This window comes from Loxodonta africana, chromosome 16, assembly GCF_030014295.1.
Source record: "Loxodonta africana isolate mLoxAfr1 chromosome 16, mLoxAfr1.hap2, whole genome shotgun sequence".
NCBI classification, from domain to species: domain Eukaryota; kingdom Metazoa; phylum Chordata; class Mammalia; order Proboscidea; family Elephantidae; genus Loxodonta; species Loxodonta africana.
Genome location: NC_087357.1, coordinates 31,600,810 through 31,613,874, shown reverse-complemented (window position 1 = coordinate 31,613,874; position 13,065 = coordinate 31,600,810). Strand labels below are relative to the sequence as shown.

General features: G+C 43.1%; 1 protein-coding gene across 2 annotated transcripts in view; it reads left to right on the top strand.

Annotated features, from left to right (window-relative positions):
- Nucleotides 1–13,065, top strand: part of SUFU (SUFU negative regulator of hedgehog signaling) — a 114,351-nt gene that overhangs the window by 34,966 nt on the left and 66,320 nt on the right. For both annotated transcript variants that reach the window (XM_010589025.3, XM_003409149.4), the window contains exon 3: nucleotides 9,662–9,798. In XM_010589025.3, coding sequence (XP_010587327.1) covers nucleotides 9,662–9,798 — 137 coding nt within the window. The remainder of the gene's footprint in view (nucleotides 1–9,661; nucleotides 9,799–13,065) is intronic.

The following is a 13,065-nucleotide window of genomic DNA, read 5'->3' as shown; positions in this document are numbered from 1 at the left end:
GATTTGGTGCTTCCTTAAAAACTAGAAATAGAATTACCATACGATCTAGCAATCCCACTCCTTGGAACATATCCTAGAGAATTAAGAGCGTTTACACGAGCAGATATATGCACACTCATGTTTATTGCAGCAGTGTTTGCAATAGCAGAAAGATGGAAGCAACCAAGGTGCCCATCAGTGGGTGAATGGGTAAATAAATTATGGTGTAATCACACAGTGGAATACTACGTATCGATAACAAACGATGAATCCGTGAAACATTTCATAACGTGGAGGAATTTGGAAGGCATTATGCTGAGTGAAATTAGTCAGTTGCCAAAGGGCAAATATTGTAGAAGACCACTAGTGTAATAACTGGAGAAATAGTTTAAACAGAGAAGAAAATATTCTTTGATGGTTATGAGAGGGAGGAAGGAGAGGGGTTTTCACTAAGTAGATAAAAAAAAAAGTAGATAGTAGATACAAATTATTTTAGGTGAAGGGAAAGACAACACACAATACAGGAGAGGTCGTCACAACTGGACTAAACCAAAAGCAGTTTCCTGAATAAACTGAATGTTTCGAAGACCAGCAGAGCAGCAGTGGGGATTTGGGGACCATGGTTTCAGGGGACATTTAAGTCAATTGGCATAATAAAATCTTTTAAGAAAACATTCTGCATCCCACCTTGGAGAGTGGCTTCTGGGGTCTTAAATGCCAGCAAGTGGCCATCTAGGATGTATCAATTGGTCTCAACCCACCCGGCGCAAACGAGAATGAAGAACACCAAAGACACAAGGTAATAATGAGCCCAGGAGACAGAAGGGACCACATAAACCAGTGACGACGTCAGCCTGACACCGGAAAAACTAGATGGTGCCCAGCCACAACTGATGACTACCGTAATAGGGAACACAACAGAGAACCCCTGAGGGAGCAGAACAGTGAGATGCAGACCCTAAATTCTCATAAAAGACCAGACTTAATGGTCTGACTGAGACTAGAAGGACCCTGGAGGCCATGGTCCCCAGACCTTCTGTTAGCCCAAGACAGGAACCATTCCCAAAGCAACTCTTCAGACAGGGATTGGACTGGACTGTGGGATGGAAGATAATGCTGGTGAGAGTGGGCTTCTTGGATCAAGTGGACGCACGAGACTATGTTGGCATCTCCTGTCAGGAGGGGAGATGTGAGAGCAGAGGGGGTCAGAAGCTGGCTGAATGGACACAAAAATAGAGTGTAGAGGGGGGGTGTGCTGTCTTATTAGGGGCAGAACAGTTAGGAGTGTATAGAGGGACATATATAAGTTTTTGTGTGAGAGACTGACTTGATTTGTGAACTTAAAGCACAATAAAAACTAAAAACAAAAAAAAAAAGGAAAAAAGCCAGCACTTAGCACCTACTATGTTCCAGGAACTGTTCTAAGTGTTTAGTATATATATAAACTCATTTCAGCAGCTTCCATGTGGTAACCACTCATATTCCCATTTTTACAGATGAAGAAACTGAGGCACAGAGAGGCTAAGTGATTTCCTAAGGTAACACAGCTGGGAAGTGGCAGAGCCAGGACTTGAGTGTAGGCATTTTGGTTCCAGAGACTCTGTTCGTACAACTACCCTGCACCATTGGTATTTTGGTGGCTCTTGATGCATATTTGGGACTTTTTTAACATGGCAACATTTTTCTTTGTGTGGGTCAGATAGTGACACTTCAGGTTCAGGTGACCAGCTGATGCGATTTGCCTGGAACTGGGGACTTTCCTAGGAGGTAGGACTTCAGTTGTAATGCCTGGAAAGTCCTGGGCAAACAAGGACAAGTTGGTCACTCTACTTGAGGGCCTTCAGCACCCTGGGACTCAGGATGAAGTCTTTTTTGTAACTATGTCAACAACCAGAACCTCCCCAGGTCGTGGGAGGCTGGGAATTACCACGAGAAGAATGAAGGGAAGGACTAGGTACAGTACTTGTTTCCTGTCGTTTGGTAGTTGGTGGGAGTTTAGGGCTTTTGGGGAGGGGAGCAAGAGCTCTGGACATGTAGACTGGCAATCATTGCATCCCTCCCCTGCAACAAGCCCCTTCAACCCAAAGCCCAGAGTATGTAATTATACAATGCTGGTGTGTTGTAACACTGTTAGCTGTTGGCTTACAGTGGTCAAACACATTTTGAAAAGATAGGTGGGTGGTAACATTTGTGACAGGTGTTGGTAAAACTGGTTGCCAGGTAGACTATAGTGTTGCCAGGGCACTTCTACTGGGTATCGGAGGAAGTGGAAGCTAGCAGGGGCCACTTCCTCTGGGATCAGGCTGGATCTTGAGATAAAAGGACTGCTGTCTGAGCCTGTTACTCCATTTATCTTTTAATTTTTAATTGAACTTTAGATGAAGGTTTACAGAACAAACTAGTTTCTCATCAAACAGTTAGTACACATATTGTTGTATGACCTTGGTTAACAAGCCCATGACATGTCAAGTCTCCGTTCTCAACCCTGGGTTCCCTCTTACCAGCTTTCCTGTTCCCTCCTACCTTCCGGTCCCTGTCCCAGGGCTGGTGCATCCCTTTAGTCTTGTTTTGTTCCATGGGCCTGTTCGTGTTAGTCCATTTATTAAGTCTTTATGCACCAGGCCTAGTGATTTGTATAGGTTATACATTGGTAATTAAAACAGACATGTGCCTTGCCATAGAGGAGCTTACAGTATGTGGGAGAGATAGAGAAGAAACAAATAATCATTAAATAAAGAGTCAACTATAAGTTGTGATAGAGGTTATGAAGGAGGCCAATATGGTATAATGGTTATGTATTATGGTGGGGGAGCCCACTTAGACCCCTATCTTAGGTGGCCAAGGAAAGCCTCTTTGAGGTGATATTTAAAGCTGAGACCAGAAGGATGCTAGTCATTCTTGAACAGAGTGAGAAGCATGTTTTTGGCAGAGGGAACCAGAATGTTTGATGGTAGAGGAATGATACCAGATTAGCAGTCAGCCGGCTGAGTGTGATGCCAAAAGAACTTTAAAACTCGGTGCAGACCAGATTATGGAAGGGGAAGGGCTCTGTGGTAGATTATTATAGTGATGGCTCCCAATGAGTCAAACCTCCCTAAATCCGTGCCCTTGTATAGTTTCCTTCTGTATTGACTGTGGGCTTGGCCATATGATTGGCTTTGGCTAATGATACTTTAGTAATTGTGGCACAAGCAGAGGCTTGATAAGTTCTTGCACATTGAGTCTTGTTCTTTCAAGATTGCTGCCATTGTTGAGCAACCATACAAAGAAGCCCGGCCTAGCCTGTAGCTGAGGCTGCCTAGGTCAAGGGTCTACAGTCTTTTTCTTTAATGGGCCAGATAGTAAATATTTTAGGCTTTGCCACCTACGTATGTTTCTTTTTCAGAGTCTTCTTTTTTTTTTAACAACTCTTTAACAATGTAAAAACTATCCTAAGCTCAGGGGCCATACAGAAAAGCACACTACAGGCCAAAGTTTACCAGCCTCTAGCTAGAACAACCAGCCAACAATCAATCTGCTAGCAATCTGTAGTTATTGGAGTGATCCTAGATAAGACCAGAAGAAGAATCACCCAGCTGAGCCCTGCCTAAATTGCTGACCGCAGAATCATGAGCAAATGAAATAAGTTTTGGGGTGGTTTGTTATACAGCAACAGGTAACTAATATAGCCTGGTAGGCCATGGAAAGGGGTTTTGATTTTTCATAAAATAAGAAGCCATTTAGGGATTTAAGCTAAGGAATGATATGACCTAATTTTTTTTTTTTTTTTTAATAATTTTAGACTTAAAGTTGTGAGAATCATACAAAGGATTCCCATTTATTCTTCACCTGATTCCCCAGATGATAACATTTTACTAAATTTGATTAGAATCAGGCTATGCCTTTTGGGTACTAATTTCACAGAAGCATTGTGCCCTTGTCAGTGCGTTGTATCAGGAGGCACTTGATGTCAATTTGTCTCATTACTGTTTATGTTAACTTTGTTACTTGGTTAAGGTAGTATCTGCCGGGTTTGTCTATGTAAGGTTACTATTTTTCCATTTGTAATTAATAAATGTCTTGTGGGGAGGCACTTTGAGGCCATGTCAATATCTAGTTTCTCATCAGATTTTTTTACCCACTAGTTTCAGCATCCATTGATGATTCTTGCCTGAATTAGTTATTATTATGGTGGTTGCCAAATGGTGATTTTTAGTTCTGTAATTCCTTCTACATTTATTAGTCTAGGTTTTACTGTAAGGAAGGGCTTTTCTTCTCTACATTTATGTTTATTCATTTATATTAGTATAGGCTTATAAATTCTTATTTTAATTATGAGTTATAACTTGTTAATATTTATTTCAATGGTCAGATTGTCCTAGATTTAGCCAGTGAGAGCCCCTTCAGTCTGCTTTCTGTCTTTTTGACATGTTCCCATCATTCTTTGAACACTTTCTTACTTTCTCGCACAAGAAGTTCCAGACTCATTTTGTGGCTTTCCCAACCCTGCAATAGGCCCTTTCTCCAGAGAGCTCTGGTTTCTTGTAGTGGAGAATGGTATTTAGAAACCAAGATCTAGGTGCTAGGTGTTATCACTGTTACTGGGGTGTCACTGCTCTAATTGGAGAGAGCAAGAAAATATGTTACACACACTCGCGTCTATATTTATTTCTTTATCTGCCAAGTACCATGACTGTGAAATTTATTCTAGCTTTTTTTTTTAACGTGTTTATAACTCTGATATATACTTAACTGATTTTTAACTTCTCTGACAATGAGAGAAACCTGGTTCCCATTATCCACAATGCATTTACACAGAAGGTAGTTTCAGAATTACTAACCTATGCCACTGTGAAAAGCAAACCTACTAGAGTTCAATATATGTTCACGGTTCTTTACCCTGAGGATATATGGTCAAAAACTTTGTTCAAAACTTACTTCTTTTCCCCCCCACAAATTGTGAATTTTTTTTCCATTGGGTTTTTTAGTTTTTTCCTTTAATTTTTGAAAATGGTTTTATTGAGATATAATTCACATACTGTATATAGTTTGTGAATTATATCTTAATAAAACCATTTTTTTAATTGAAGGAAAAAATTTAAAAACCCAAGAGAAAAAGAATTAAGTACAATTCACATACCATATACATTTTAGCATAGCAACAATTGTGAGGATGGTGCAGGACCAGGCAGTGTTTTGTTTTGCTGTATGTAGAGTTGCTATGAGTCGGAACTGACTTGACGGCAGCTAACAACATACAGTTTACCCATTTAAAGTGTACAACTCAGTGGTTTTTAGTATATTCACAGAGTTGTACAACCATCACCATAGTCAATTTTAGACCTTTTTTATCACCTCAGAAAGAAGCCCCGTATCCATTAGCAGTCACTCTCTTTATCCCCCCTAACTCTCCCAGCCTTAGGTGACCATTTAATCTACTTCTGTCTTTATAGATTTGTCTATAGTGGACATTTCACATAATATAAATATAGTTTATATTATGGATTAGTATTCTATATTTCATGTAAGTGGAGTCATACAATAAATGGTCTTTGGTGCCTGGCTTCTTCGTATAAGTAATAGAATGCTTACAGTGTTTATCTGTTCACCAATTGATGGACATTTGGGTTGTTTCAAGTTTTTGGCTGTTATGAATAATGCTACTATGAACATTTGTATCCAAGCCTTTGTGTGAACGTCTGTTTTCTATTCTCTTGGGCACATCCCTAGGAGTGGAATTGAGTGACATGGTAATTCTGTGTTTAACTTTTTGAGGAACTGCCAAACTATTTTCCAAACTGGCGACATCATTTTACAATTTCACCAGCAATGTATGAGAGTTCCAATTTCTCCACATCCATGTCAACACTTATTATTATCTGTCTTTTTTATTTTAGCCATTCTATTGGGTATGAAGTAGTATCTCACTGTGGTTTTGATTTACATTTTCCTAATGACTAATGGGAGCCCTGGTTGCACAGTGATTAGGAACTCAGGCTACTCACCAGAAAGTTAGCGGTTCAAATCTACCAACCACTCCTTGGAAACCCTATGGGGCAGTTCTACTCTGTCCTATAGAGTTACTATGAGTTGGAATCAACTTGAGGGCAACAGGTTTGGGTTTTGTTTTTTTTTTAAGTGACTAATGATGTCAAGTGTAAGATGCCAACTTTTAGATTAGTTTCTCTTCCCTCAGCTGTTGTGTTTCCTCCAGAAAGTTTCTCCTCTGTTCCTTTTCATCTGTAGACTGGACTTAGTGGTCCTTTTGACCTCTGGGAAGCTGATGCCTTCTTGGTCAGGAGCTTTGGAGGAGACAGTTGAGCAGGTTGCTGTGGTTGGGCAGCTGTGTGTCTAGGATTCAAGGCACATGTTTTTCCTGTTGGCAGGTTTGATGTTACTGGTGAGGCTTGCCAGACCACTGAGACAAAGCCGGCTTCTCCCCTGGACACCTCACTGAGCAGGTTCAGGAATTTTTAAGCTAGAAACAATCTTGAGAAGCTATCTCATCCATCCCTTAGCAACAATACTGAGCCACAGTTAGAAACCCGTACCCTGACTGTGCTAGATGGGGTAGAATCACTCATTTCTTTAAAAATCTCTAAGAAGAAATCCTACTGATCCCCTTTACCACCACTCAGTAGGTTAGCAGCCTCTGTGTTAGAAAACTTCTTTGCTGTGATCCAGATTTCACCTTCTGCAGTATATTCCGCTTTCCTGTCGTGCTTTCCTTCCCTAGAAAATGTGAGAGACAGCCGCTTCCTAGGAGGGGCTTCTTCTCCGATCAGACAGACTACCTTGGCTGGAGAAGACCTCACCTGAGGAAGCCCAGACCATGCGAGGCCCCTCCTAAAAAAACTTGTCATTTGGCTTTGTCTGGGCAGCCTTCTTTGAAAAAGAGACCAGGCTCCAGGTTGTCTCCTTATAACTGAGGCTGGGCCATTCCAAATTCTGCTTCAGACTTACATCCAGCCAGCCTGGTGGGTGGTAATTAAACACAGGCAGAGACCATCCCATCTGACCTGGTCTTCCCACCAAGCCAAGTGAGGGCTGGCCTGCCCACCACAGAGCTGCCCTGGAAAGCACAGGGTGGAAGCAGATGGTCGACACATGCGTGCGTGTATGCGCACATTCCTGCCCATGCGTGTGAACACAGGCCTCCTTTGAGAAGTGGTGCTGCTTGGATGCTTGTATTTCTCTCTGCATCTGAGGCTTCTCCCTGTTGCACAGTTCAAGAGGAACGTGTTTCTTTTAGCCTGTTTCTCAAGTTTTTGTGGTTAGAAATCATGTATTTTTCTTGGCCCAAGTTAAAAGCCCTAGAGTAATGGTCTAATACATTTTACAGAGCTGTCTCTAATTGGTGGCTGCTTGAAATCTTCCCTTTGCCTTGGTGACCCAGCTCCTTTTGCATGAATTTTACCTCACAGTCAATCTTGCGTTACCCACAGGCTTTCCCACTCCTCCTAGGCCTGCAGCCCCACGGAGGCAGCTCTTCTTCTAGCCTTGCTCTATCCACTCGGCTTCCCTATACTGAATTGCCCAAACAGGAATTAAAAACAAGGAAATGAAGTCGTTTACATTGCCTCTTGCCAAGCATCTTCTTGAAGCCTGGTCTTCAAAATTTCAAGTGTGTATTTTCAAAATAGATTCTGCTTCCCACATTGCTAGATACCTGGAGAAAATGCAAACCATGGAGACCTCCTTTAAATGTAATTGGGTATGACCATGATGATTTCTAAAGGATGTCTTTGGAACCCTTTAGAGAACTTAGCTTGGCCCTTTCAGGAACTGCATGGGCTTACCAGAGGTGTCTCCCATCTGCAGCACGTGCTGGAGGGCTGGACTTGGCCATTTAACAGATGGGAATGCTAAGGCCCATAAACCCAGGACTAGGGCTGGCCACAGAGCTTCTGAGACTTTGGAATCTCTTTCTACCCAGTCTCTCAGCCTGGCCTCTTGGGATGATGAGGATGAAGGAAAGATGCCACATGTCATCACATCAGCATCCCTTCAAAATTCTGCCCTCTGCCTGTTCCAGTGGCTTGGCTAGCAATGAGGTGTTGGCTGTCATCTTAGTTTATGGTTTGTATTTATATGCTGAGGAGTTTAAATGTGTATAATCATGGTGACTCATGTTTTTACAAGATACAATTACTGAAAATTATATCATGAACATTTTTTAACCCTTCCCATGCTGGCAAGCCTTGTGTAGTTCTCAAGAACTCCTCCCTGGAAGCTTTCCCGTACCTGAGGAGATGGGGCACCTCACCAACCAGGCCCTTGCTTTGTAATCCACATCATTGCCATCTCTGGCAGAAGTCCACTTCAAGGACTTGCCTGGAACCTCAGGGCTCCTGAGTGTTTCCTAGCGGACGAGAAGGCTGGCATTCCAACCTTGCCTCATCATCACTGTGTTGAGTTGTAGCCACAGAGGCAGTAATCCTGGCCATTGTGGTCCGCCTGGGAAGGGGAAGCGAGGGTAAATGCACTTCCCCAGGCTCCAGTGATTGAAGTGTGCACTCAGAGTGCTGGGCTTCAGGAGGAGCAAGTGCTGATGGGTGAGTATGTTGTGGGGGCTGGGTTCAGGAAGATACAGGCCCACCCAGTACCTTTGGAATCTGCCTTGGGACCTTTCCACAAACACTGAGGTTGGAGTCTAGCAGCCAGGCCAGCCTCCAACCCTTCTGGGGCAGGGTCCAGGGCTATACAATGACATGAATCTTTAGCAAACTAAGTAGGTGCTTAGTAACAGCTTGAAGTCTTTTAGGGAACTTAGCTTGGTCCTTCAAGGAACTGCATGGGCTTATCAGAAGTGATCTCCATCTGCAGCAAGTACGGGGGGCTGGACTTGCCCATTTAATAGATGGGAGTGCTAAGGCTCATACAGCTAGGACTAGGGCTGGCCACAGAGCTTCTGAGACTTTTGAATCTCTTTCCATCCAGTCTCTCAGCCTGGCCTCTTGGGGTGCGTGAATAAGGAAAATTTCCAGTAATGGAACTGCATTCATACAGAAAGGAATGTTCCAGAGCCACAGAATCTGGAACTCATAGTTCAGAGGGCCATAGAGGGGAAATTTAATTGTCCAGGCCAATATCATACATATGTACCCATAGCTGGCAAGAGGGTGAAACAGCTCCTGGAAAACACCCTTTTAACTCAGTACTGAAGACACTTCTGAAGGTCACCCTTCAGCTAAAGATTACACAGACCCATAAAACAAACAATAATACATGTAGCTCAACCATGTATACGAGACTCAATGGGCACACCAGCCCAGGGCAAGGATGAGAAGGCAGGAGGGGACAGGAAAGCTGGACAGATGAAAATGGAGAACCCAAGGTTGAGAAGGGGAGAGTATGGACACGCCCCAGGGTTGGCAACCAATGTCACAAAACAATATGTGTACCAATTATTTAATGAGAAACTAATTTGCTCTGTAAACCTTCATCTAAAGCACAATAAAAAAATAAATAAATAAAAAGGAAAAAAAAAAAAAGAGGGTAAGGCAAGAGATCTGGTTTCTTTCAGGCTTTTGAGGTCTTTCTTCCCTATAAGGCTCACCCACCGGAAGACTCTGACTAGGGGGTTTGATGCTGAGACCAACAAAAAAGGCGGGGGCGGGGGGAATACTTTAATTAGACCTCCAAAACTGGGTGTTTTCCAAAGGTAGTTGAACTAAAAACATTTGCTTTTTATTCCTTTCAGGTTTACAGGAACAGATGGACCTAGTGGTTTTGGCTTTGAGTTGACATTTCGTCTGAAGAGAGAAACAGGGGAGTCTGCCCCACCTACATGGCCAGCAGAGTTAATGCAGGGCTTGGCCAGATATGTGTTCCAGTCAGGTAAGAGCCCCAGGAGCTGGCTGGTGTCGTGCTCCTTTTGTCATGAGCCTGGCATGTCACAGGCATATTTTGATGTCTGTGAAGTGAACTTTCCTGGAAGTACTGTACCTCAGTTGTACCATGAGGATGGCTTGTCTTGCCTGGTGTTTCCTGGGTAGAAAGCTACCTGGGCCACTTAGGGGTCTGTCATGTCCCCAATTTATAACCTACTCACAGCTAAAAGTGCTTATTAGAAGCAAGGATAGCGAGACTTTGTCTCGCATACTTTGGGCATGTTATCAGGAGGGGCTAGTCCCTGGAGAAGGACATCATGCTTGGTAAAGTAGAGGGTCAGTGAAAAAGAGGAAGACCCTCAACGAGATGGATTGACATAGTGCCTGCAATAATGGGCTCAAGCATAATGATTGTGAGGATGGTGCAAGACCAGGCAGTGTTTCATTTTGTTGTACACAGGGGTCGCAATGAGTTAGAACTGACTCGACAGCACCTAACAACAACACAGTTAAAAAACAAACAAAAAATCCCCCACTGTACCTAAAGAAGCTACTAGATCAAAGTGACCTCTGGCAGCAGGTAGGTGTCCCTGCCACCGTTCTGATGCCCTGCGCTCTTATCACAGTCTGCCAGCCATACTTCTGACTCCCAGGGAGCTAAAGGACAGCTCAGTATGGGGTTGACTAGCTCTTTCTCTGTCTGCCCATTTCCCGTAATTAACATGGTCCTTGCCCTCTGTTGCCAGTGGCCTAGCCATCTGTTTCTGGGACCACAGGCACACGTGTTAATCTTGGCCAAGGCTTGATTTAAGAGTAGAGGGGGCAGGGAGGGAAAGAAAGAAATATTCTAGGAGCTTGCTCCCACACAGTGTGAAGGGTAAGCTGGGGAAACTGGAATCGATGGGGCCTTGATAGTCAGAAGTATTGTTTGATTCAGATGCTTTGAGTGCCCTACAGAGGATTATTCTTTGTTCCTAGTGCCCCTGTAGAGACTACTAATATGGAATCTGAAGTAGGGGTTTTATGCTGGGAGCCTTGGCCCAGCCTGCCTGTGGGATGAGCCTCTGGTGGGATGGAATGTTGGGGCAAAATTTAGTACATTTTATGGAGGGTTTTGTATCATCTGAATATCTCTGGGTTGCTCAGAAACATCTCCCGTATGACCTCAGTTTTTGTTTCTTTGGTTTGGTAAGTAGCTTTAAAATGAAGGCTGGGCCACTTTTTCCCAACCCTTTTACTTTTGACTGCCATGGTTAAGGGAAGAGCAGTATCTGGGTCAGGGTCTTTCAAAGTATGCTCCTTGGACCGCTTGCATCAGAAGCACCTGGAGAGCTTGTTCTAAACACACACTCAGGGGCCCTGCTGGAGACCTATGACTCGGAATCTTTGGGGGTGGTGTTCCCAGACACTTCTAGTAGAGACTAAATTTGGAGAACTGTTGATCTGGTAGCTTCTTTAGGTACAGTGAGTTTTTTTTGAGTGTTTTGTTTTTAGCTGTGAGTAGGCTATATATTGGGGACATGATAGACCCCTCTAGGTTGAACCTATCTGCCCTCATTCCAGACCTGGGAGCCAGTTGTTGGCTATCATGTAATGAGACTGATCGATAACTACCATCTACCGTTATGTGTTCTCCTGGAGGCTGCAGTTGTCCTCTCTAAGCAGACACTCCCAAACCTTTCCTTGGGGCTCTAATTCAGTTGTCTAGAGATGGGGCTGGTGCATCTGCTTTTTAATTAGCTTCCCAAGGGACTCTGGTCTGGGAGGTGGTGTTTGGGCTCTAAAGAACTGTTGACCAGGAAGTAGTTATATTTACAGGGGCAGAGGAAATAGGCTATCTGAAGCAGCTGACCCATGTGATTTGATACTGTCCCAATGTGGTTTGTAGAATCTTTTAAAATTGTGCTGGGGGTCTACTGCCTGAGCCCTTTGTATCCCCCCTCTCCTTCCTTGGGATGCCTGAAGCTGACTCTGTTACAGAACAATCTTTGGGAAGATAGACTTTTCTGACGTGGAATTTGATCTACTGTAGGAAAGGGGGTTCTACAAAGTAGGCAACCTCTTGCTTGCATAGACAGGTGACTCCTTGTCTCCCACTTAAGCCAGTGCATCCATGTGTTAGTCTCCACTTAATGTGCTGCTCAGGTGGATAGAGAGCAGAGAAATGTAACACAGGTATTATGAACCACTGTCAGATGAGAGTCAAGCAGATGAACTACTGAAATTAGTTCTGGAATGGTTCTGAAATTAGTTCTGAAATTATAATGCAAGTCAGTGAGAAAGTAGGATTTTATTTGTAAGAATTTATTTCACCCAGACAGTAAACATCACTAGTGACCATTTTGTAACGACTAATGTAATGGTTGATTCAGGTGAAGATTACCAATGAATGCTAAAATCATTGGACAAAAAGTTTTTGAGGAACAGGACGTTTGCAAGGACTCAAAGAATCCCTCTGCAGATTATTATTTTTATTACAAAAAGAAAAGAAAAAAGAACTTGATGGCAGTGAGGTTTTTTGTTTTTGTTTTTAATTGTTGTTGTTGTTAGTTCGCCCAAGTTGATTCTGACTCAGGTCTACCTCGTGTGTCCAGAGTAGAATTGCTCCGTAGGGTTTTCAAGGCTGTGACCTTTTGGAAGCAGATTGCCAGGAGTGCCTTCTGAGGTGCTTCTGGATAGGTTCGAACCACCTACCTTTCGGCTGGTAGTCGAGTACTTAACCTTTTGTGCCACCCAGGGACTCCTTGGGTGTGATGATGGTATTATGATTTTATAAGATAATGTCCTTGTTCTTAGAAGATGCAGGCTGAAGTGTTCATGGATAAAATGACATGACGTCTGCAACTTAATTTGCCACTGATTCAGGGGGGAAAAGTGTCAGTGTCTGTGTGGAGAGAGAGAGAAGGAGAAAGGAAATGTGGCAAAATGTTAACAACTGGTAAATCTGGGTGAAAGATATATGAGTGTTCATTATACTATTCTTTTAACTTTTCCATAAGTTGTGGTTGTTTCCTGAATGTACACTGACTAGGGTGTGCTCTGCAGTTCCATTGGCACCGATGGTCCCTCTTTGCTGCAATTCATGTCTGCAGATCACTTCAGGCATTTCAGATCCGGGGCAGGGTGATGACACTCCTAAAAGTGTAATAGTTGATTTTCTGTTTTCCAGATTTTCCTATAATATGATTGTACTACTTTAATAACAGGGAGAACAAATCTACCTTAAATTATTTTTGGAACATGGCAGGGAATAGTAGTAAATTATTTAAATAAT